Below are 25,225 nucleotides of genomic sequence, written 5' to 3'. Positions count from 1 at the left end.
CTGTGGGGTGAGGGAATACTGTGGGGTGAGGGAATACTGTGTGGGGTGAGGGAATACTGTTGGGGGTTCAGGAATACTGTGTGAGGTTCAGCAATATAGTGTGGGAATACTGTGTAGGGTTCAGGAGTACTGTGTGGGATTCAGGAATACTGCGGGAATACTGTGTGGGGTTCAGGAACACAGTGTGAGGTTCAGCAGTATAGTGTGGGAGTACTGTGTGGGGTTTCAGGAATACTGTGTGGTTCAGGAATACGTGTGGGGTTCAGGAATACTGTGTGGGATTCAGGAATACTGTGTGGGGTTCAGGAATACTGTGTGGGAATATACTGTGGGGTGAGGGAATACTGTGTGGGGTTCAGGAATACTGTTGGGGGTTCAGGAATACTGTGTGAGGTTCAGCAATATAGTGTGGGAATACTGTGTAGGGTTCAGGAGTACTGTGTGGGATTCAGGAATACTGTGTGGGGTTCAGGAACACAGTGTGAGGTTCAGCAGTATAGTGTGGGAGTACTGTGTGGGGTTTCAGGAATACTGTGTGGTTCAGGAATACTGTGCGGGTTCAGGAATACTGTCTGGGGTTCAGGAATACTGTGTGGGGTTCAGGAATACTGTGTGGGAATACTGTGTGGGATTCAGGAATACTCTGTGGGGTTCAGGAATACTGTACGGGAATACTGTGTGGGGTTCAGGAATACTGTGCGGGAATACTGTGTGGGATTCAGGAATACTCTGTGGGGTTCAGTGATACTGTGTGGGAATATTGTATGGGAATACTGTGTGGGGTTCAGGTCTCTGTGCCATGAAGACGATGCAGAAGCATTGGAGAATGTGCCACCAAGTCTGAAGATGATTCCAGATTGGAGAAACACCAGTCTCCCAGGAAAGGCTGATAAGGCTTTTGTTTCTCAGGAGACTGAGGGAGTGCCATAATAGAGGCCTTAAAAATAATAAAGGGTTCGACTGAGAAAATGCTTTCACTTATGGGAAAAAGCCAAAACTAATAACAAAAGACAATCCCTATACATATGTAGACAGGGTGGTTAAAATGGCGTTTAGCACACTTGCCATCATTGCTCAGACCTTTGAGTATCGGAGTTGGGACGTCATGTTGAGGTTATAAAGGACATTGGTGAGGCCTGTTCTGGAGATGTGAATGCTGTTCTAGTCACCCTGTTATAGGAAGGATATTATTAAACTGGAGACGGTTCAGACGAGATTTACCAGGATGTTGGTACGAATGGAGGGTTTGAATTATAAGGAGAGGCTGGATAGGCTGGGACATTTGTCACTGGAGCGTATTGGATTGAGAGGTGGTCATAAGGAGGTGGATGAAATCATGAGGGCTGAAAATGTGTTGCTGGAAAAGCGCAGCAGGTCAGGCAGCATCCAAGGAGCAGGAGAATCGACGTTTCGGGCATGAGCCCTTCTTCAGGAATGCCCGAAACGTCGATTCTCCTGCTCCTTGGATGCTGCCTGACCTGCTGCGCTTTTCCAGCAACACATTTTCAGCTCTGATCTCCAGCATCTGCAGTCCTCACTTTCTCCTAGAAGTCATGGGGGGGTGTAGATAAGGTGACTGGCAGGTGGCTTTTGCCTAGAGTGGGGGCATTCAAGGCTGGGCGGGGGCGGGGGGGGCATGTTTTTGAGGTGAGACGAGAAAGATTTAAAATAAAACGGGTGATTTTTCTACACAGTTGCTCATGTGTGGAATGAACTTCCAGAGCAAGTGATGGATGCGCATACAGTCACAATGTTTAAAAGTCCTTTGGATAGGTGCGTGAATAAGGAAATGTTTGGAGGGATATGAGCTAAGTGCAGCAAGGTGGGACTAGTTTGGTTTAGGAATATGGTTGGCATGGCCGAATTGGACCGAAGAGTCTGTTTCCATGCCGTATGACACCTTGTACGTATGAATGAAACAGCCTAAGGCCATTCAGCCCTTTGAACCTGCTTCATCATTCGATGCAATTCATGGTAAATCTGCTTTCCCCTTTTTGACTCCCTTGTTAGTCAAGGATCTTCAGAAAGTTTTGCCCTTAAAAATAATCAAACCCTGCCTCCTGTGCTTTCCGGACAAGAAAGCAACACAGGCTCTCTAGGAGAATTTTAAAATATTTTTAAACTGTGTTACTTTGTCTCTGACATTTTTTTCCATCCACCCTGACAAATCTCCTCAGGATCCTATCAGTTTGAATAAGAGTGCATTTTAATCATTGTCAATGGTTATGAGCCCAAAGAGATGGTCTAGTGGTATTATTGCTAGATTAATAATGCAGATAATGTTCTGGGCACCCAGGTTTGAATCCTGCAACTGCAGATAGTGGGATTTGAAAACAGTAATGATCTGAAATTCAAAGTCTAAAGAAGACTCATTAATAATGGAGTTGTTTCAGAGGCAGCGAGATAGAATCCCTACTCTGTAGAAGCTGGCCATTCGGCCCATCGTGTCCACACCAACTCTTGAAAGAGCATCCCACCCAGACCCACTCCTCTACCCTGTCCCTGCTTTTCCGAAGGCCAATCAACTTCAGATTAGATTCCCTACAGTGTGGAAACAGGCCGTTCGGCCCAGCCAGTCCACACCGACCCTCCAAAGAGTAACCCACCCAGACCCATTTCCCTCTGACTAATGCACCAAATACTACGGGCAGTTTAGCATGGCCAATTCACCTGACCTGCACATCTTTGGATTGTGGGAGGAAACCGGAGCACCCGGAGGAAACCCACGCAGACACGGGGGAGAATGTGCAAACTCCACGCAGACAGTCGCCCGAGGATGGAATCGAACTCGGGTCCCTGGTGCTGTAAGGCGGCAGTGCTAACCACTGAGCCACCGTGGTGCCCAAACCTTAACCTGCACATCTCTGGACTGTTTTAGGAAGCCAGAGCACACAGAGGAAACTCTCTCAGGCACAAGGGGAATGTGCAAACGTCGCACAGACAGGTTTGATTTCTCCCTCCACACTGAGTCTTGGTGCTGTGAGGCGACAGTGCTAACCACCATGCTGCCCCAGAGATTAGGGCTCCTTTTGGATTTGAACTCAGCCCTCTTGCATGTCTGCTCTGTACGAGGTCCGAAGCACGAATCAACGAGCTGTTGTGGAGAGTTAGATGGAGATTAAAGCTGAGACCTTTATAGCTGAAAGTTAATGCTGGCCATTTTAGTGGGGGGTCAGCAGTTTACTGAAGGGAGGATCGGGGGGGTGAGCAGAACTGGCTCCTGTTCCGAAATTGGTGTCTCTGACTCCAGAAAGTGTCACGTTGTAATTCTCTCTGATGCACTCCCTACCAAAGAGAACAATGAAGGTGAGCAACAGAAACTAGCTGTGATTTGGAGATGTTGGTGTTGGACTGGGGTGGACAAAGTTAAAAATCACACAACGCCAGGATATAGTCCAACAGGTTTAATTGGAAGCACTAGCTTTCGGAGCGACGCTCCTTCGTCAGGTGGACAACCACCTGATGGACAACCACCTGATGAAGGAGCGGCGCTCCGAAAGCTAATGCTTCCAACTAAACCTGTTGGACTAGAAACTAACTGAGCATTCTTCAGCAAGGTGGAAAACTGATGAGTAAGGTTCTGTGTCCTTTTCGTTACTGCTAGTCACTGAGGACTCTGTGGAGACTTTGATTGTTTGTGGGCTCCCATAGTAACGTGGAATACCTGACCTTACAAGTGTGTGCTGCCAAATACACACACTTCTGTTGATTGTTACAGGGAGGGAATTAGCCAAGAATAAGTTGCTCCATGTGAATGTTGTGTCAACGTGAGTGTAATATCTTGAAAGCAGAAAAGGAGAGAGGTTTTGCTATAGCTGTACAAGGCATTAGTCAAACCACAGCTGGATTTCTGTGACCAGTTTTGGGCCTCTTATCTGAGAAAAGGTATTATTTTCTGACAGTGCAGGGAAGATTTACTTGGCTGATACCAGGTATAGAGGGACTGTAATGTAGATTGGGCCTGTGCTCATTGGAATACAGACGAATAAGTCACACCTTTATTGAAACGTGTGTGTTTCAGAGGAAATTAATAGGACAGATGCAGAAAGGTCATTTCCCCTTGTGGGACAGGCTAGGACCAAAGCTACAATCTCAGGTCACACGTTTACATCACAGACGTGGAGAAATTTCTTCCGTCAGAGGGGGAGGGTGGTGAAGTGATTAACTCTTTGGACTCTCAATGTCGAGTACAGGTCGTTCTGCTATAATGCGCATTTCATCGGCGCTAATTGGCTAGAATGCAGTTGGTGAATTGTGGACGTTGTTTGATCATGCAAGCGTTCTGCTGAATGGGTAGCGATTTTCTATTGATGATTTTCTGTCGCGGTTTTCCATAACACAGGTTTCTGCCGCACGCAGTTGCAGAGGAACCTAACTGTCACGTTACAGCAGTGGTTCGAATCCCACTACACCTTGTGGAATTAATTGATTAATTATTGCTAGCCTAATAAGATTATTAGAGGTGGCTCAGTGGTTAGCACTGCTGCCTCACAGCACCAGGGACCCGGGTTCGATTCCACCCTCGGCTTTCGATTCCGCCCTCGGATGATTGTGTGTGTGGAGTTTGCACATTCTCCCCATGTCTGCATGGGTTTCCTCCCATGGTCCCAAAGATGTGCAGGTTAGGGTGGATTGGCCATGCTAAATCGTCCGTAGTATTCAGGAATGTGTAAGCGAGATGGATTAGCACATGGGAAGTGAAAGAGTAGGGTAGGGGATTGGGTCCAGGTGGCATGCTCTTTGGAGGGTCGGTGTGGACTCGATGGGCCGAATGGCCTGCTTCCACACGATAGGAATTCTATAAGGTATTGTGTTGGTGGAATTCTTCACGGCAAAGGCCTGTCAAGGCTGGGTCATTAAGTATTTTCAAGGCTGCGATAATCACGAAGGGAATGGAGGGTTATGGAATAATGGTGGGAAAGTGGAGTTGACGATTATCAGATCAGCCATTACCTCAATGGCAGAGCAGACTCAATGGGCTTTCTTAGAATTAGATTTTATTATCACGTGTGCTCGAGTTTCAGGGTACATGGTTACAATGAAAAATGTCCGAAGCCTCCATTCTCTGGCACCATCTTGGTTACAAAACCAGAATTTAAAACCAAACAGCAGAAACTGCTCCTACGACATGTGGTTCTATCTAATGCCTTGCTGAGCTCTGTCTGTTAAGACGGAAAGATGCAGACAGTTTGGATGGGCTTTGAGATCGGGTTTTAAGCAAGCTTTTGGCTGGGTGGTGAGAACGTGGTTCAGAGTGATTTATTCAAACAAAAATAGATGGCCACAGTTTGCTGAATGTGTGTGAGGACCACCTCGTATCGAGTGAATCTGTTCATAACTTCACTGCTTGTATTCAGCAAAGCATCGCAGAACAAAGACTCATACTTGGGCCACATCTCAATTCATCTGCAGAGCAGTTGAAGAAATGTGCAAAAGACAGGAATATCCAGTTCTAAATACATGTTGTTACATTATTTTATACTGAGACACCCAGCAGTGAGGCTACACCCAGAAATGTGAACAGTTCAGATAGTGTATGGGAGTGGCTGCCGTCTCTGAGAGAATAACTTAAAGCAAGTCCTAAACTTTTAACAGCTACTTTTGTAAGTTCAGTATTGGTAACAGAGCCTAGCGATGTGCTTTAATGTAGTCCTTGGTATTCTGCCAATAATTTACTTTACTTGGCAGAACTACTCTTTTTCATAGAATCGCTAGAGTGTGGAAAGAGGCCATTCAGCCCATTAAGATACACTAACCCTCCACAGTCTAGAACCCTGCATTTCCCAAGACTAAGCCGCGTAGCCTGCACATTTCTGGACATTATGGGTAATTTAGTTAAATTGGATCATCATTTTCATTTTGGTTATCTGTGCAACCGATTCAAGTTGCCAAAAAACTGATCTTCAGAATCAGTCAATAACTCGCGGGTCTGTTCTTTTTGTCCTATTTGCAAATGGACCACAGAGCCAGATTATTGTGAAAACTCAGGTGGCAGAAACATTGAAAGCTTTCTGTATTATGCTATCAACTAAAATTGACTGAGCCACACATGATGAAATTAGCAACAACAGAGAGTAATTGGAAAAGCGCAGTTAGAGTTACATGTGGATCCCTGTGAACTCTGTGCGAGTTGCCTGGGGAACTGCTTCTGCGTCTGGAAACCTTTAAAAGAATTCATTTAAAGACAGTGAATTTGGTGGGTACGTTAATTTAGTAATTATCCAATGAAAGTTAGGCACTTAAAAACCAATGTAATAAAACTGGAGATCTGAAATGAAAGCAGAAATTGCTGGAGAAACTCAGGTCCAGCAGCATCTGTGGAGAGAAAGCAGGGTTAACATCTCTGGTTCATTGGTCATTCTTTAGGACTGACGTTCATTCAGAAACATAGAATGTTAACTCTTTTTCTGTGCATAGATGCTGCCAGACCTCCAGCCATTTCTGTTTGTGTGTTTTTAAAAACTGACTGTTTTTAAAAACCTGGTGGCTCAGTGGTTAGCACTGCTGCCTCACAGCGCCAGGGACCCAGGTTCGATTCCAGCCTCGGATGACTGTCTGTGTGGAGTTTGCACGTTCTCCCCGTGTCTGTGTGGCTTTCCTCCGGGTGCCCCGGTTTCCTCCCACAGTCCAAAGGATGTGCAGGTCAGGGTAGATTGGCCATGCTAAATTGCCCCCAGTATCCAGGGATGTGTAGATTAGGTGGTTTGTCAGGGGTAAAATGTAGGGTAAGGGAATGCGTCTGGGTGGGTTACTCTTTGGAGTGTCAGTGTGGACTTGTTGGGCCAAAGGGCCTTTTCCCACACTGTAGGGATTTTAATGTAGCATTAAACTGACACTCCCATCCCCAGACTGCATTTTCCCAACCCTACAGAGTTTCATCACCCACCTACCCCCACCACCTGCTCCAACACACCCAATTCCCTAAACACTCTCCTTAGATGGCACCTGGCATTGTGATGCTTTCCCCAGACTAAGCTACATTTCTAACCTTTCACATAATAACAGGCTTTTGAACTCGAGGAAGAAATGGAACTCAAAAAGAAACTGTCCTCCGACCTAAGATGTGTCTCTGATAGTATAATAACGCTCAGTGAAGGTCTGGTGGTAATCTGTTATCAAATTGGCGGGTTTTTATTTTAATCGGCCATTCCCAGGATGAGAGCGAGGAGATCCCCAAGGCTGCAGACCAAGTTCTCCAAGGTGAGATCCAGGCTTCACAGATGCACGTGGAGATCATTCAATGGCTGTTATCTGGCCTTAACGTTCAACACAACGCAAAATTCAGGAACTGTGTTAACCTGGTAGCCGATGACCAGTGAGCTGTTTATTCCCAGTGTCACATTTCACTCCATTGACTGATTTAACTTCCTGAGACCATTGTTGCCAATTACTTTTGGAAGCAGTCATTTTTAAAAACAAAACTAGAGTTGTCAGTTTGTTCATGTTTCCTTGAAGATTTTTGTCCTGCAGCTCCACTTGTTTGATAGAACCAGTGTCTGGCTGTGCTCCTGGAGGTTTAAAGTGGCCCACTGACTGCCTTGAAGGGGCATGTGGTTTGGTTATCCCTAACTACCCTGCACTGTACGGGGCGTGTGTTGGTGTCAGGTACACTCCACATTTCTGTAAGTGCTGGAACTGGGCTTCCTGGTGCGAAATGTGGAGTTGAGTATGAACACAAGTAACTCAATGTGAGGAGAACAGAATCCAATTTGACTGCTGCTCACTGAATCATCCGGGTCAATATTTCAGTTTACATAACCTATTACTTCCACGTGAATAGTTATCCAGTAGTAGTTGGACTAGTTAAAACAATCTTCATTGTTCTGAAATAATGGGAAGTAGTAATTAAAAGATCACACGATAGGAGGGAGCATAATACAGAATTAGGAAGTGGGAATAAGCTGGGGTGTGTGATGTGAATAGGTCATCTGAGGCTAATAGGAGAAGAGCAAAGTGTTTGACAATCTGGGAGCATCGAGTCCATCAGGTCAGGTTGATGATTCTCTGAAGGTGGCCTAGCAAGTTGAAATAGGCGTTAACAAGCCTTCTCAGATCCCAGTGTTGATAAATAAAGGCCGAGAGTATTAGATTAGATTACTTTAGATTAGATTACTTACAGTGTGGAAACAGGCCCTTCGGCCCAACAAGTCCACACCGACCCACCCATACCCATTCCCCTATATTTACCTCTTCACCTAACACTACGGGCAATTTAGCATGGTCAATTCACCCTAACCCGCACATCTTTGGATTGTGGGAGGAAACCGGAGCACCCGGAGGAAACCCACGCAGACACGGGGAGAATGTGCAAACTCCACACAGAGAGTCGTCTGAGGCGGGAATTGAACATGGGTCTCTGGCGCTGTGAGGCAGCAGTGCTACCCACTGTGCCACCGTGCCGCCCATAAAAGCAAGGAAGTGATGCTATACCACTACAAATCATTGGTCAGATCACATTTTGAGTATTGTGTTCAATTCTGGGCACCTTTATTTAAGGAGGGATGTTAAAGCCCTGGAGAGTGTGCAGAGAAGATTTACTGGAATGGAGGATTTCAGGCACAAGAAATTGGGCTTATTTTCCTTGGAGTCAAAAAGTGAAGCGCTGGAAAAGCACCGCAGATCAGGCCACATCCGTGGAGCAGGAGAGTCGATGTTTTGGGCATCAGCCCTTCATCAGGAATTTGTGGGAGTGTGGTTTGGGGTGGAGAAAGGGGGCTGAGAGTTAAATAGGACATTGGGGTTGTGGATGGACGATGGTGGGTGGGAAGGCGATAGGTAGATGCAGGTGGAGGGGTGTTAAAGTGGTTGGCCACAGGGGCGGTGGGTTGTTCGGTACGTGTCCCAGAGATAGTCCCTGAAACATTTGGCGAGTTGGCGTCCCGTCTCCCCAATGTAGAGGAGACCACATCAAGAGCAACGGATACAGTAGATGAGGTATTTGGATGTGCAAGAAAATCTCTTCTGGATGTGGAAGGATCCTTTGGGGCCTTGGACGGAGGTGGGGGGGAGGTGTGGGTGCAGGTTTTACACCTCGTGCGGTGGCAAGGGAAGGTGCAGGGGTGGGTTTGTTGGGGGTCGCATTGACCTTATTTTCCTTGGAACAGGGAAGATTAAGAGGTGACCTTATTGAGGTGTCCAAAATTATGAATAGTTTTGACAGGGCAAAGAAGAGTATCCTGTTTCCACTAGTTGGCACATCAGTACTTAGGTGTTAGTGTCAAGATTGTCAGCATGAGTTAGGACTGGAATGAGGAGAAACTTCACTCAGTTGTTAGGATTTGGAATATGCTGTCTGGGAGAGTGTTGGAGGGGGATTCCATTGGAGGTATCAATAGAGCTGAAAATGTATTTGAAGGTGATAAATTTAGCCGGCTATGGAGATAGGGCTGGAGAGTGGGACGAGCCGGGTAGCTGTTTCGGGAGCCAATGCAGATTCCATGGGTCAAATGGTCTCCTTCTGTACTGTAAAAGTCAATGAAGCGAGTGAGAACCTGGCTGATTGGAGAGAATCCCTACAAGGTGCAAAAGGAAATGCGAGAGGCAAAGAGAGAACATGGGCAAGACTGATCAAGTGGAACCCAAAACATAAGCACCACTGTGCTACAAGACACTTGCGTATGAGGAAATGACATCGGCGCAGCTTGCTCAGTTGACCCCAGAAAGTCCTCCCATGCGGGGATTTGTGCCGAAGTTGGGAGAAGTGTCTCATAAAATAGCAACAATCTGACTCAGTCACACACACCAAATCCACTTGGCAGCAAATCATTACCTGACAACTCCACCACCCATTGGGAATTGTGTCCCACTGGCAGAATAGACCTGCCCGCAGTGGGGGCACACAATGGGAACCAGTCAGGAGGGAGTGCTCAACATTGTCTCCATACTCCCTCGTGTCTTGTGATCAAGGTCTAACAACTAGCGAGGAAACTTCCTATTACTCACCACCTACTGCCCTCCCACTGCTGATTAGATTAGATTCCCGACAGTGTAGAAACAGGCCCTTCAGCCCAACTAGTCCACACCAACCCTCTGAAGAGTAACCCAACCAGACCCATTTCCCTCTGACTAATGTACCTAACACTACGGGCAATTTAGCGTAGCCAATTCACCTGACCTGCATATCTTTGGACTGTGGGAGGAAACCGGAGCACCCAGAGAAAACCCACGCAGACACGGGGAGAATGTGCAAACTCCACACAGACAGTCACCCAGAACCTGGGACCCTGGTGCTGTGAGGCAGCAGTGCTAACCACTGAGCCACTATGATGAATCAACACTCCTCCATGTTGAGCACAACTTTGAAGAAGCTTTAAGGATGCTGAGAGCACAGACTGATGTCTGTTTAGAGAACTTCATTGAGTGGGGTCCCAGCATCATTACTAACTGAGCTGACTAAGTCTGAAGGATAGATCTTCCAAACTGGGTGTGTTGCAAGTGAAGGGATAAAATTATACCTGTTTGACCTTGTCCTCGTGCTCTACCTGATGCAGATCCATGACAATGTTGGCCGGAGGGACCCGTGTTCTTGTAGGAATATGGTTGATTCTTTGCAATAATTCGTGTTGTCTGCTCATATCATCCTTTGCTATGGGGTGGACTTGAAAATGATCAGCTTAGAACTGGGCACCTTGTTGCACTTTGAGTCATCAGCTGAATTATTTTCAACCACAAGCTGTGACGTTATGACTCATCATATCCTTAATCAGATCCAGTCAGGTATCAGTCATAGTTTGAGGCGTTGGGAGTAGAGGTGGGGACGATCAAAGGACATGCCAGGAGAAGGGTTGGTTTTTCATTGCAAACTAAAAGACTGCAAGCAAGCTTCCCTCACAAAACTGGCCAAACCTTTGGGGGTGAAATAGCTGTTGGGAATTTCAGCTAATTACCCCTTTTTTCTGAACCTTTGCAGAGGTTCCAAAAATTAATTTAAACTTTTGGAAGTAAAGATACTAAGGGACAGTAACACTTTGTAATAATTCATTTTTGTTTCTGTAATTTACAAAGAATGCTATTTTTTTCTGCATTAATGTAACTGGCAAATTTTAGTTCTGACTTTTTATAAGTTATTTTCAAATCAGATTACTCTCAGACAGTGGACCAGAAACTCTGATTAATCCCTATTTTTTTTTTGTAATGGCAGCACGGTGGCTCAGTGGTTAGCGCAGCTGCCTCACAGCGTCAGGGAGGCCCTCGGGTTTGATTCCACCCTCTGATGACTGACTGTGTGAAGTCCCTCCCACAGTCCGAAGGTGTGCAGATTACGGTGGATCGGCCATGGGGAATTACCCATAGTGTCCGAGGATGTGCAGGTTAGGTGCATTAGCCATGGAGAATGCAGGGTTACACAATAGGGGATAGGTGTGGGCTGGACGTTCTTTTTGGGTTGAGAGTGTGTTGCTGTAAAAGCACAGCAGATCGGGCAGCATCGAAGGAGCAGGAAAATTCATATTTCTGGCCGGAGCCCTTGATCAGGAATTCCTTTTTGGGGGTCAGTGGTGCAGACTTGATATACCAAATAGCCTGCTTTCACACTGTAGAGATTATCTGATTCTGTGCTGCAATGGTCAGCTTCAAATTGGACCAGGCTGCCATTATTGAATATATCAAAGATTATAAAGAATTTTTTATTAATTTTATTTTTAAACTTCCAACCGCTCTAGCTTGTGACAGATTCTGGCTTTGAGGTAGGCCAATGTGTGTCATCTAAACTTTTTGCAAAAGAAGACTTTTCACGAAATAGATGCAATTTCTCGATGCCTGACTCGTGATTTCAGCCAAAGGGGAATCTCCAATACACCGACACGCCTTAGCATTGCTCCGTGTGGGGCTACACTTCACGTGCAGTGACACTCCCATACACCGACACGCCTTAGCGTTGCTCCGTGTGGAGCTTCACATCACGTGCGTTGAAACTCCCAAATACAGACGCACCTTAGCGTTTTAGATTAGATTACATTACAATGTGGAAACAGGCCCTTCGGCCCAACAAGTCCACACCGACCCGCCGAAGCGCAACCCACTCTTACCCCTACATTTACCCCTTACCTAACACTATGGGCAATTTAGCATGGCCAATTCACCTGACCTGCACATCTTTGGACTGTGGGAGGAAACCGGAGCACCTGGAGGAAACCCACGCAGACACGGGGAGAACGTACAAACTCCACACAGTCAGTCGCCTGAGGCGGGAATTGGACCTGGGTCTCTGGCGCTGTGCGGCGGCAGCAGTGCTAACCACTGTGCCACGAGCCGCCCTTATGCTCCGTGTGGGACGACACTTCACATGCAGTGACACTCCCATACACCGACACGCCTTAGCGTTGCTCCGTGTGGGACTGCACGTTATGTGCAGCAATTAACTAAACACCTGATCAAGTGGACCTGACTGTTCTCCAGCAAGTATATTTACTAAAATATTTCATAATTCTGTTTGCCGTGATTCGCATCTGCCACTACTGTTTGAGTTCTCGCAAATTGGTTGCCATAATTGCCTTAGTAGCAGTAACTGCACTTCGAAATGACATCATGACATGACCTGAAGTTAAGGACTCTTCCTTCAACCTCTCCCCTCCATTGAGATGTGGTAACCCTTAGATTAAACCACCGTTAGTCGTCTGCAGGTTTGAGGTGAGAGCAGAATGATACAAAAGTGACTTCAGGGTCAACCTTTTCTCGCAGAGGGTGGTGCGTGTATGGAATGAGCTCCCAGAGGAAGTGCAGAGGCTGGTACAATTGCAACATTTATAAGACATTTGGATGGGTATATGAATAGGAAGGGTTTAGAAGGATATGGACCCAATGGTCTGTTTCTGTGCTGTATGACTCTAGGATTGTGGCGATAACTTCATTCTCCTGTCTGTTCCCTTCATTAACAATGGACCCCCTTCTTGATCACAAATCTAGCTAATTTACCCTTGAACATATTCACTGACTTAACAGTTCCTCTGTTGGGATGCTGGCACATGGAATTAAATTAATTTAGGATATCTGGCTGGCATGGGCGGGTTAGACCAAAAGGCCTGTTTCCATGTTGTGTATGTCTCTGTGACTCTAATGAGAGAGTTAGCCTTATGATTAGATTAGATTACTTTACAGTGTGGAAACAGGCCCTTCGGCCCAACAAGTCCACACCGACCTGCCAAAGCGTAACCCACCCCTACCCCTACATTTACCCCTTACCTAACACTACGGACAATTTAGCATGGCCAATTCACCTGACCTGCACATCTTTGGACTGTGGGAGGAAATTGGAGCACCCGGAGGAAACCCACGCAGACACGGGGAGAACGTGCAAACTCCACACAGTCAGTCGCCTGAGGCGGGAATTGAACCCGGGTCTCTGGCGCTGCGAGGCAGCAGTGCTAACCACTGTGCCACCGTGCCACCCATGATCTGGTAGGACTATCGCACCTTTACCTTCCTTCCACATCCATTGGCTGTCAAGCACTTTGACGTCCTGAAATCCTCTTCCTCTCGCTTTCTGGTTAATGTGCAGATTCCTATTGTGTTTTTAGAAACCATGTTTCCATGATCCCGAACAGAGAGATTCCATTCCAGAAAACGCTGTGAGACCTAAGGGTTACGCTTAACATCCTGTCACTATTGGGCTTTCAGAATTTCAACCATTTTTTTTTATCATCGACAGGTCATATTGATATCTTCACGTCAAAGTTGATTTTAATTGACCAGTTCCCAGCAATCTCCGTGGCGGAAAGGTTTGGATCCTTTAAGTAAGTGATTTTTCTGGTGTTTCAGGTTTTTTTTAAAATGCATTAGTTGTTGCCTTGCACGTCCATACATGTCTCTCCTACAGCTCTCTATATCTCAAGTCAGGTTCCAGCCCCTCACGTTGTACCAACACAGCCTTAACCCCACCAGCCTGACTTTGATTGGATTAGTGGTAGAGGATGCTTTTACTTACAATGCTAAAGACTCTGTGAATGCAAGTTTTGGTCTTCTTTTTGGTTTCTTTGCAGCCGTTAATGTGCTGGAGCAGGCTGTTGTCCTCGAATTCTGTCCTCAATTACTCAGCTGAAAATGATTCTTGTTTCCACGTCTACAATTCCAGTTAGGAATAGGAGGACCCCACTCTGCTTCCTAATCAGCTGGATCAGGACTGACTTACATCTCAACCTAATTTATCCACATTTATCCCTTCCCACCACGTGTCAACCCAAAAACTATTCATCTTAGTCTTGAAAACCTTTATTGCCCCAGAGAGAATTCCAGATTTCTACTCAGCTTCGGGTGGCACGGTGGCTCAGGGCTTAACCCTGCTGCCTCACAGCACCAGGGACCCAGGTTCGATTCCCGCCTCGGGCGACTGTCTGTGTGGAGTTTGCACATTCTCCCCGTATCTGCGTGGGTTTCCTCCGGGTGCTCCGGTTTCCTCCCACAGTCCAAAGATGTGCAGGTTAGATGGATGAGCCATGGGAAATGCAGTGTCACAGGCATAGAGTGGGCCTGGGTGGGATGCTTTTCGGACAGTCGGTGTGGACTTGGGCCGAATGGCCTGCCTCCACACTCTAAGGACTCTATGAATAAAGAAAAATGCTTTTTCATTTCACTCCTAGACGGCACTTAATTAGTGATGCATTTTATTCCCTTATTCTTGATTTCCCCATCAAATTAAATGGTCTATCTACCTAACTCCTACTTTGAATGTCAGACAACTCCCCAACTTCCAAAACTCAAACAAATGCAAAATAATTAAAGGAAACATTCTTCATAACTAAACCCTCTCTGTCCCACCAGGATGGTTACCAGAGCTTTGTACGTGACGCTCTGACCACCAGCTTCTAACCCGTTTGTACCCAACTGCCATCCTCTGTCCCTGCTCATCCTGATCCAGCAGTCACGCTGTTTTTTGCTGAGACGCTGTTTCTGTACACTTCGTAACCTCTACCTCAAACCCTCCCGCCACACCCACTCTCTACCGCCTCATTGCTGTCAGAATGCTGATCTGACAACAGTCTTAAATATCCTGAGGTTTCCTTAAGCCAAACATTAGAAGGAGGAAGTGTTGCTGCATCTTTGTTCCCTGCGCACCCTACCACCAATGTTGCACCCCTTCTCTCAGCACAGTTTGACCTGGCCCTTGGACATAACTGTTTAAACCTCTGCATCTCTGCTGACATGGAGTTTTGGTTTTTAATCTTGCATTGAGTCCTGATTCTCCAATGACTTGGATATAAAATTCTCACTCGTGTTTAAATTCCTCCTTGGGCCTTGTCTCTTCCTATCTCTAATTTTTTTTTTCACTCATGAGATGAGAGCGAGGCCAGTATTTATTGCCCAGCCCTAATTGCCCAAAGGGCAGTTAAGAGTTAACCACATTGCAGTTGGTCTGGAGTCACATGTAGGCCAGACCAGGAAAGGATGGCAGCTTCCAAACAACATTAGTGACCCAGATGGGCTTCCCCTGGCAATCGGCAATGGGAGCAGTCCTTCTATAAAGTGATGGTTGTATTCTTGTGCAACCCCGCATTATAGAAAAATCACGCTTTAGAAACTGCGCCCAAAATGTTGCCGATTATAACCGCTTTCTAGCCAACACACATTTCAAACGTTCTGCACTGGAAACAGTGTCTTCAGTCATCAACTGTGTTACAGTGAATTTGCATTAGCAAATAGCAGAATGACGTGTATTCCAGATTTTTTAAAAACTGATTTCAAATTCCACCATCTGCCATGGCAGGATTCGGACACAAGTCCCTAGATAATTACCTGGATTCCCTCTCCCACTGCAACTCCCAGGTCCTATTGTACTCTATGCTACTTTCTCCCCACCCCCACCCTCCTCTAGCTTATCTCTCCACGCTTCAGGCTCTCTGCCTTTATTCCTGGTGAAGGGCTTTTGCCCGAAACGTCAATTTTATTGCTCCTCGGATGCTGCCTAAACTGCTGTGCTCTTCCAGCACCACTAATCCAGAACCTGGATTCGTAGTTCAGTGACAATACTAGTAGCTCATCGCCTCAACTCCTGACATCTCTCAGGTTTGTAGGGCTAGAGGAGGTTATAGCGATAGTGGGGGGGAGAGATGTTAAGGAATTTCAACAGGGGATGGAGAATTTTAAATTTTCTTCTTTCTCTTCAACCCAGTTTTGGAGGGATTTCTTTCAGTTGACTTGAGTCTCCCCTCATTTCATATGAGCCCTCAGGTTCTCTAATCTCATTTTGTGATTCAAATTGACTTCATTTCTATTCTGAGGTATCTATGAGGTATTCTGAACTGCAGCTAATGTCATGAATGCATTGCATCATAATCCAATTTATTCAGAACTTTTGTCTTTGGAGATTCAAATTCAAAAAAATAATTTACAGTTCATTTGTATAAAAATGAGAAATTTAAGGTAAGGAACCGTGAAATTCAGCAGAAGTGAACGTTTTGGAATGATAGACAGTGGAAGAGGATGCTACAGTGATTTCAAAAGGAGGTAACGATGATCTTATAATGATCAATGACATTTCCCAGTCAACCAAATGAAGTTGATTGTCGGGAACTGCTTATTGGAATTTAAATGATCAGAAGTGTATAATGTTGATGGGAAAGGACACATAGGAGTAAAGAAGTCTTGCTTCAATTTTACAGAAACAAAATCAGAAAGTGCTGGAAAAGCACAGCAGGTCTGGGAGCATGTGAGGAGAGAACATAGAACAATACAGCGCAGAACAGGCCCTTCGTCCCTCAATGTTGCACCGACCTGTGAACTATTCTCAGCTCGTCCCCGTACACTATCCCAAAATAATCCATATGCTTATCTAAGGATTGTTTAAATCTCCCTAATGTGGCTGAGTTGACTACATGAGCCGGTAGGGCATTCCACGCCCTTACCACTCTCTGCGTAAAGAACCTGCCTCTGACATCTGTCTTAAATCTATCACCCTTCAATTTGTAGTTATGCCCCCTCGTACACACTGACATCATCATCCTAGAGAGCAGAGTTGTGTTTCAAGTCCAGTGACCCTTCCTCAGAACTGATCCTATAAAACCTAGGTAAGGCTGCTCCTGGGATATTGTGTACAGTTTTGGTTCCTTTACCTGAGAAGAGGTATACTCGTCATAGAGGTTCACTTAGACTGATTTCCGGAATGGTTGAACTTTAACTTGAGGTGAGATTGAAAAAAATGGAGTCTCCGTCCTTGTGTAAAGAAGATTGAGAAGTCGTTTCATTAAAAACCTGGTAAATTCTTCAAGGATTCAAAGGGGTAAATGCAGCTACAGTGTCCCATAGCTGGGTAGAGTCTAGAACCAAGGGACGTTGTCTCAGAATAAAGCACAAACTAATTTGGACTGAAGTGGAAGGAATTGCTTATCAGAGAGACATAAACCTTTAGAATTCTCTTACTCGGCATGCTGTAGATACTGTCATAAAAATGATCGGGAGGGAGATTAACAGGGACGGTGGCTCAGTGGATGGCACTGCTGTCTCACATTGCCCGGGACCTGGGTTCGGTTCCACCAGTCTGTGTGGAGTTTGCACATTCTCCCCGTGTCTGCGTGGGTTTCCTCCCACAGTCCAAAGACGTGCAGGTTTGTGGATTGGTCATGGGGAATGCAGGGTTACAGGGATGGGATGGGCCGGGGTGGGATGCTGTTCGGAGGGTTGGGATCAACTCAATGGGCCAAATAGCCTGTTTCCATACTAGGGATTCTGTAAATAGATTTCTAGTAACTAATGGCATGAAGGGGTATAAGGGAGGAGAGCGAAAGAAAATTACTTTAAGGAAGATCAGCGCCTCTTCAACTTTTTCCTACTGTGACCCCGTGTTTGCAATTTGTCACAACCAATCATTGAGAAGACTGAGTGTGTTGAGGTGTGACAATGAGAGCAGGAGTCTGTTAGAGAGGGAGCACTGCTGTTAGAGCTCAGTAGAGGTCCATGGTTGTCTTAGGTTGAGAGGCCAAGGCTTCAGGTCAAAACCCCACTTCAGGTCTGAGCCCCCACTTTGGGAATCCCTGAGGTAGATGACACAGTCAATGCACAAAGCCTTCTCACAGCGACAGAAATTGTTGGCAAAGCTCTGCCGGCCTGGTAGCATCTCTGGAGAGATTTCGGGTAGAGTGACCCTTCCTCAGGAGAGAGGAGCAAAACTTGGCATGCCTAGAAGCGATGTGACCTTGTTAGAGTTAGCCAAGCTAGTAAGCACAATCATGAAGGCAAACACTGAACATTACTTCAACTCAAAGTGCCAGTGGGACATGGAACCTGTTGGGCTGGGTCACATGACTTAAAGGTAAGTAACGATGATGACAGAAAGTATTAAGTGCAGAGCGATGCAGATTTGAGCAGTGGAGGTACCAACCCCATGAGGCTGTTTTAAACCTGTACGAGATGGACAGTCGCTTTTCTGGCCTTGTCTGTATTGATATTTTGAGCCTGCAAGGGTCATTGCTGGCTCAGTGTTAACAATGATCTTGAGGCATTCCTTTGTGGCAGCTGCTGTTAACAATAAGAATGAGTGCTAGTAATGATTTATGGCACAGGACTACTGCTTTCAGTAACAACGGCATTTGTTCTTTAGTAAATGCAGAGAATAAGTCTTGCTTTTCAGAAGTTGCTGTTCTGTGTAGCATAGTATGAGAACAAGGGTCGAAAGATGTGCGCAATCCTGCACATGCTGTCACAGACTAGTTGGTGCGTTAAACATGTGCAACTCCACTGACACAGACTCTCAAAGTCTCCTAACTTGTAGCTGCTACCATGCATTTTCACAATTTGATGAGCCTTGAAGACTTGGCAAATGAGGTTAAGGATAATCCAAAGGTCCTACAGATATATTAAGACCAAGAAAGCAACTAGAGAGATTAGGGGCCCCTGAAAGATCAAACAGGTTGTCTTTGTGTTGAACCTCCGGAGATGAGAGAGATACTCCATGAATATTTTGTCAGTTTTGTTTTATTGTGAAGAAGTGTAAGCAAGGGGTCTCAAGGCGATAAGTATTGATGTTTTGAAAACAGTTCACCTTACAGAAGAGGAAGTGCTAGAGGTCTTAGAAGACATAAAGATGGATAAATCTCCGGGACCTGATCCAGGAGTTTGTGTGAATTTGCAGAGGAAATTGTGGGGTCCTTTGCAGAAATGTTTGTGTCATCTATAACCAAGGGTGAGGTGCCTGATGACTGGAGAGTGGCTAATGTGCCTTCTGTTTAAGAAAGGGTGCAAGGAGAGATATAAGGAGAAGCCTGGGAACTATAGATGTGTGAGTCTGACTTCCGTGATGGGTAGGTTGTTGGAAGTGATTCTGAAAATAGGATTATTTTGCATTTGGGGAGGCAAGGAATGATTAGGGATAGTCAGCAGGGTTTTGTGCAAGGGAAGTTGTGTCGCTCAAACTGGATTGAGTTTTTTGAGGAAGTAACCAAGAAGATTGATGAGGGCAGTAGGTGTTATTTGCTTGGACTTTAGTAAAGCCTTTGACAAGGTTCTGCCTGGTAGGTTAATTGGAAAACTTAAATCACGGGTTTCAAAATCATGAGTTTGGACAAACCAGTTCCGGAGAGCTGTTTTCTTTGGCAAAAGGAGCTGGTGTCAGAGGACACAGATTTAAGGTGATAGGTCAAAGCAGGAATTGTGATTTGCGGAAAACCTTAACTTTTGTAACAAGTGTTTAACATTTGGAGCAGATTATCTGATTGGGTTGTTTTTCAATGGAATTGGATAAATATCAGAAGGTTAAATATTTGTAGCACTGCAGGGAAGACATGGGTATGGGACTGGGCAGGTTAGTCTGGCAGAGAGCCAGCATGAAGCAAAGAGGTTGAGTGGCCTCTTTCTGGGCTGTAGCCACTCTAGGATTCTATTCTATGGTCACTTTAATAACTTTGAGCTGACCACTGTTCATGATGAATGGGGTAAAACAAGTGAGCAGAGCCAACTGGATACAAAGTTGACTTAATGGCAGGAGATAGAGAGTGATGGTGGAGGGTTGCTTTTTGGACTGGAGGCCTGTGACCAGTGGTGTTCCACAGGACTCGGTACTGGGTTCGCTTTTGTTGTAATTTCAATGAGAATATAGAAGACATGGTTAGTAAGTTAGCGATTGACACCAAAATCAGCCTTGGTGTGGAGGTGTCAGTGTCGGTCTGGGGTGGACAAAGTCAGAAGTCACATGACACCAGGTTGCAGTGCAACAGGTTTATTTCTGATCACAAGCTTTTGAAGTGCTGCTCCTTCATTGACAGGGAGGCAAGTTATCGGGTCAGTGGGTTGAAGAGTGGCAGATGGAGTTTAATTTGGATAAATGTGAGGTGTTGCATTTTGGTAAAGCAAACGAGAGCAGGACTTATACAAAAGAATAGGGCCTCAGGTAGTGTTGTAGAACACCGAGACCTAGGGGTTCAACTACATCATTCTTTGAAATAGCGTGACGTCCCATTTGGGTGGTTGACGCATTTAGCATGCTTACCTTCATTGCTCAGACCTTTGAGTCCCGGAGTTGGGACATTATGTTGAGGTTGTACAGGTTGTTGGTGAGGCCTCTTCTGGAGTACTGTGTCAGGGTCTGGTCACCCTGTTATAGGAAGGGCATTGGCAAGCTGGAGCTGGTTCAGACGAGATTTCCCAGGATGTTGCCAGGAATGGAGGGTTTGAGTTATATGTATAGGCTGGGACTTATTTCACTGGAGCGTAGGAGGTTGAGGGGGTGACCTTTATAGAGGTTAATAAAATCATGAGGCAAGTAGATCAGGTGAATGGCAGGTGTTTTTTTTCTGTAGGGTGGGGGGCATACCATTTAAGGTGAGAAGAGAAAGATTTAAAAGAGGCACAGCAATTTATTTTAACACAGTGGTTCTGGTGTGGAATGAATTTCTAGAAGAAGTGGTGGACATGGGCAAAGTTACAATGTTCAAAAGGCATTTGGATAAGTTCATGAATAAGAAATGTTTGGAGGGAGATGAGCCAAGCACAGGCAGGTGGGGACTAGTTTAGTTTGGGATTGTGGTCGGCATGGACTGGTTGGACTGAAGGGTTGGTGTCCATGTTGTATGACTGTGTTTCTTTGCCAACCATTATGTATCAATGCCTTGTGTGATTAGCTTTATTTCCCCGAATATCTGGCTCGTGAAGCTGGTGAGACAGTCTGGGCAGAAGCATCATTCTGCTTTAGACTCTGACAAAATAGATTTTGAGACAAACCTGTCTACAACACGTTTGATTTCCAATGTCCTGTCTTCATTTGTTTTAATAGTATTTCTTCTCCTTTTATTCACAGCCCTTTAAGCTCATTAAACATCCTGCACAATATACTGAGAAAGGTTTCAAGGTGAGTACCTGCCTGTGCGTCCGTGGTTGTAGAATGCTTTTTAAGACATGATTGTTGTGGATAAAGCCAACAGCTATTGCTCATCCCCCAAGTTCCTTTTTCTGAATTATTTGCTGCCGAAAGTATTTTGATGCCCAAAATGTCCACACAGTGATGGACACTGTCCTGTCTACACTTTAACCAATATAATGGTCATTGATAATTTTGAGAAATCGTTGCACTGGCAGCGTATTGACAGGCATATACTCACTCACATTTGTTTTGCCTCATTCATCATGAGTAGTGGTCAGTTTAAAGTTATGCGTTATGGAAACCTATGGAAATGACCAGAGAATGGTTACAGCACAGAAAGAGGCCATTCAACCTCTATGCTGGCTCTGTACCAGAATAACTAGCCCAGTGCCATGCTCGCATCCTCCCTGTGGCACTACAAATATTTACCCTTCCGTTAATTATCCAATTCCATTGAAAACCAACCCAATCTGACCATATGTTGCACATCTTAAAACCCTTGTTGTCTAAGTAAAGATTTTCCTCAGGTGGCCATCCCTGTATTTATCTTTCACCTTAAATCTGTCTCTTCTGGCACCAGTTCCTTTTGCCGACGGAAACAGTTCTCCTTAACTGGTTTGGCCACACCCATAATTTTGAAGTTAAATCAAATGAAGTTAAAAGTTTTTCTTAATCTTTTCTCCGTATAGGGCTCTCATCTTCTCTGTCCTTGTAACTGAAGTGCGTAGATCACCCTCTGAAATCCTGCCTAAACTGTGGTGCCCGAGGCTGGCTGCAGTATGTCAGTTACGGCTAAACAAGTGTTTCATAGGAACACAGGAGCAGGCTGTTCAGTCCCTTGAGCCTGCTCCGCCATTCTAAGCAATCATGGCTGATTTGTGCCCCAACTCCATACTCTGGCCTTTGGCCACTTAATACCTTTGTTTAACAAAATATTAGCTATCTCAGACGTAACATTAACAACTGACCCAGCGTCACATGCCATTTGTGGAAGAGTGTTCCAGATATCCACCACCCTTTGTGTGCAGAAGTGCTTCCTGACATCTTTCCTGAACTCTCTGACCATAATTCTCAGACTGTGTGCCTCGTTCTAGAATTCCAAACCAGTGGAAGCAGTTTAACTTTATCTACCCTGTCCTTTCCTTTTAACATTTTAAAGATTTTGATCAGATCACCCCTAAACCCTTTATATTCTCGAGAAAACAGGCCTAATTTGTCCAACCTCTCCTCACAACACAATCCCTAAAGTCATGCTTTTATAGTTTTATGTGCTTTATTTTACCTCTGTGCTCTTCTTTATAAAGTCTTCTATACTTTATTCATTACATTTTCAACTTGTGCTGTCCCCTTCATTGATTTGTATGTGCATCCCTGGGTCCCTCTGTCCGTGTACCCCCTTTAGAATTGTATCCTTTTATCTCCAATTGCTTCTCCTTGTTTTATCAGCTAAAATGAGTCACATTGTGTTTCTCTGCATTCGTTTTTTTTTTTTACCATTTCCATGTCATTTTGTGTCTCCCTCCCAGTTTACAGTGCTTCTAAATTTGCATCCTCCACCATTCCAAAGTTGTGCCCTGGCCAACCAAGTCTAGGCCATCAGTACATGTCAGGAAAAGCAGTCACATTGTGTTTCTCTGCATTCGTTTTTTTTTTTACCATTTCCATGTCATTTTGTGTCTCCCTCCCAGTTTACAGTGCTTCCAAATTTGTATCCTCCACCATTCCAAAGTTGTGCCCTGGCCAACCAAGTCTAGGCCATCAGTACATGTCAGGAAAAGCAGGGCTTCTGACACTGACTGCTGGGGAGCCCCACTTGATGCAGTCCTCTATTCCAAGAAAAGATTTCACCACAGTATTATCTCCTGAGACTCACACAATTTAGTCCCCACGCTTCGATGTGCAAGTCCCTGTAAGCCACATGAATCCACTTGTCCATGACAGCGCTCCTTGTTATCCAGCAAACAATCAAAGGAGGTTAATTAAAGCAGGGGCAGGAATGCCATCAAAGTACCAGACAGTACGTTCGTTCTCAGATTCCGATGACTTAATCTGTACTATCAGCAGCCTCGCACCCCCCCCGCCCCCACTATTGCATAAATGTTGCTCCCTCCACACCTCACATCAGCTCTGATGAAGAGTCAACAAGACGCAACAGGATGTCTGGCACTCCTGTTCTTTTTTTTTTCTTTTTTCTTTTCTTCTCTCTTTGTTGTTTCTTTTTCTCCCCCCACACTCCTGCCTAACTGTGGTAGTGCTTATATTTTCCCCAGCACCCATGTGTGTGTGTGCAGGTGGGAGACACAGTGAAAAAAACAAGGTGCACGCATCTTTATTCGAATTTCCACCACCAGGAAGAAAAGAAACACCCGAGTGGCCAGTGACACTCCTGTTTGTTTATCTTTTTTTAATCTTTTTTTTTGCGGTAGTGCTTATTTTTTTCCCCAGCACCCCTGTTGTGTGTGTGCAGGTACACTCCTATTTATATCTGTCAGCCAGGGCTCCCTGATTGGGCTAGATTGGAACGAGAACGAGTTCCAATCACTGCAGACTGTTATTTTCTCTCTCAGTCCCTTTGTTTTGGACTTGGAGCGAAAGGAAATTTTGTGGTTTTACACATTGCTTCTCAGTGTAAGCCCAGCCAAGAATGTGCGGTGCTGTAATGCATTATACCCTGGCGACTAATCAATGAATTTAGACAGACTCTGCACGATTTCCTGTACTGGAGGACCAGATTGCCTGAGTTTATCATACTATTGTGGCTGATAACTTTCTTTGTTTAAACTCTAGTTTATCAGAGGGCAAATACCTGTTGAGTCACTCCTCGGGAGACTCGTCCATAACCATCTATCGCAGCTCTCAAGGAGGGAAGTACACCAGAGCAGCCTACAACCTCCATGCTGCCCACAGCACACTCCCTCCGCCTCCTTCGACTCTCTCAGTGCCCTGGGTACCTCTGGATCCCAATATGTTACTGCCTTATCACATCCACCACGGCCGAGCTCCCTGTACCTTCCCTCCCAGGCCCTCGGAGGAGACTCCGAGCCAGCAGGTATGTTTGTTCAATGACCTTTTCACTGTGCTGGCTGAGTTCCAATGTTGTCAATTTGTAAAATCTTGGAGAAAAATGTTTTCCGATTATCCTTTTTGGATACAGCGTTAGAGGGTCAGTCTCCCAAGAACTATTGTATTCATTTACGGATGTGGGCGTCACTGGCCAGGCTAGTGTTTATTCCCTGATTAAGAGTCAGCCACATTGCTATGGGTCACATGTAGGCCAGACCTGGTAAGGATGGCAGATTTTCTTCCCTAATGGACATTGGTGAACTAGATGGGTTTTTCTCGACAATTGACAATAGTTTCATGTTCATCATTCGATTCTTAATTTCAAATTTTTGCTTTTTTAAAATTAAGTTCAAATTCCACCATCTGCTGTGGCAGGATTTGAACCCAGGCCCCCAGGACATTACCTGGGTGTCTGGATTAATTATCTTGTGGTATTATTACTAAACTATCAACTCTCCAGCCAAAATAGCAGTTCAGATGTCTGCAAGCTAAGTGCTTTATGCCATGGGGCATTTCCTACTGCTGGGGCAATAAACCATTACTTAATAGGGGGATCAGGCATAGAGGAAGGTGTGTTAAATACAGGGCTTGTGAATGTCCTGATTAGTAACTTGTGATCTCCTCAACCTCTGGTGCAGATTCTCGGCAGGTCTGGCAGTATGTGAGAGCCATGTTTTATTGACTCAGCTTTTAGCTGACTGGACCCATGTTCTCCTTTACACATCTTCGTTTCCCCCCTCTTTACATCTCAGTCCTCCTTCAGCATCATGCACAACCCCCTTGTCCTTTGCTCTGGCCACACTCTCAACCTGTCACACCCACCGCCACACGCACTACCACCACATGCATCACCACCCTCACACGCACCCCCACACCCACACG

The 25,225-nt window shown here is 45.4% G+C and overlaps 1 protein-coding gene across 3 annotated transcripts in view; it reads left to right on the top strand.

The window, feature by feature from the left end:
- ice2 (interactor of little elongator complex ELL subunit 2) overlaps positions 1-25,225 on the top strand; it is a 101,115-nt gene that overhangs the window by 64,684 nt on the left and 11,206 nt on the right. For all 3 annotated transcript variants that reach the window (XM_043680584.1, XM_043680585.1, XM_043680586.1), the window contains 3 exons: positions 13,646-13,730; positions 21,218-21,268; positions 24,068-24,329. In XM_043680584.1, coding sequence (XP_043536519.1) covers positions 13,646-13,730; positions 21,218-21,268; positions 24,068-24,329 — 398 coding nt within the window. The remainder of the gene's footprint in view (positions 1-13,645; positions 13,731-21,217; positions 21,269-24,067; positions 24,330-25,225) is intronic.

This window comes from Chiloscyllium plagiosum, chromosome 40 (genome assembly GCF_004010195.1).
Source record: "Chiloscyllium plagiosum isolate BGI_BamShark_2017 chromosome 40, ASM401019v2, whole genome shotgun sequence".
In the NCBI taxonomy this organism is placed as follows: domain Eukaryota; kingdom Metazoa; phylum Chordata; class Chondrichthyes; order Orectolobiformes; family Hemiscylliidae; genus Chiloscyllium; species Chiloscyllium plagiosum.
Note: the sequence above shows the minus strand (reverse complement) of the source record. Positions and strands in the feature narration are given on the sequence as shown.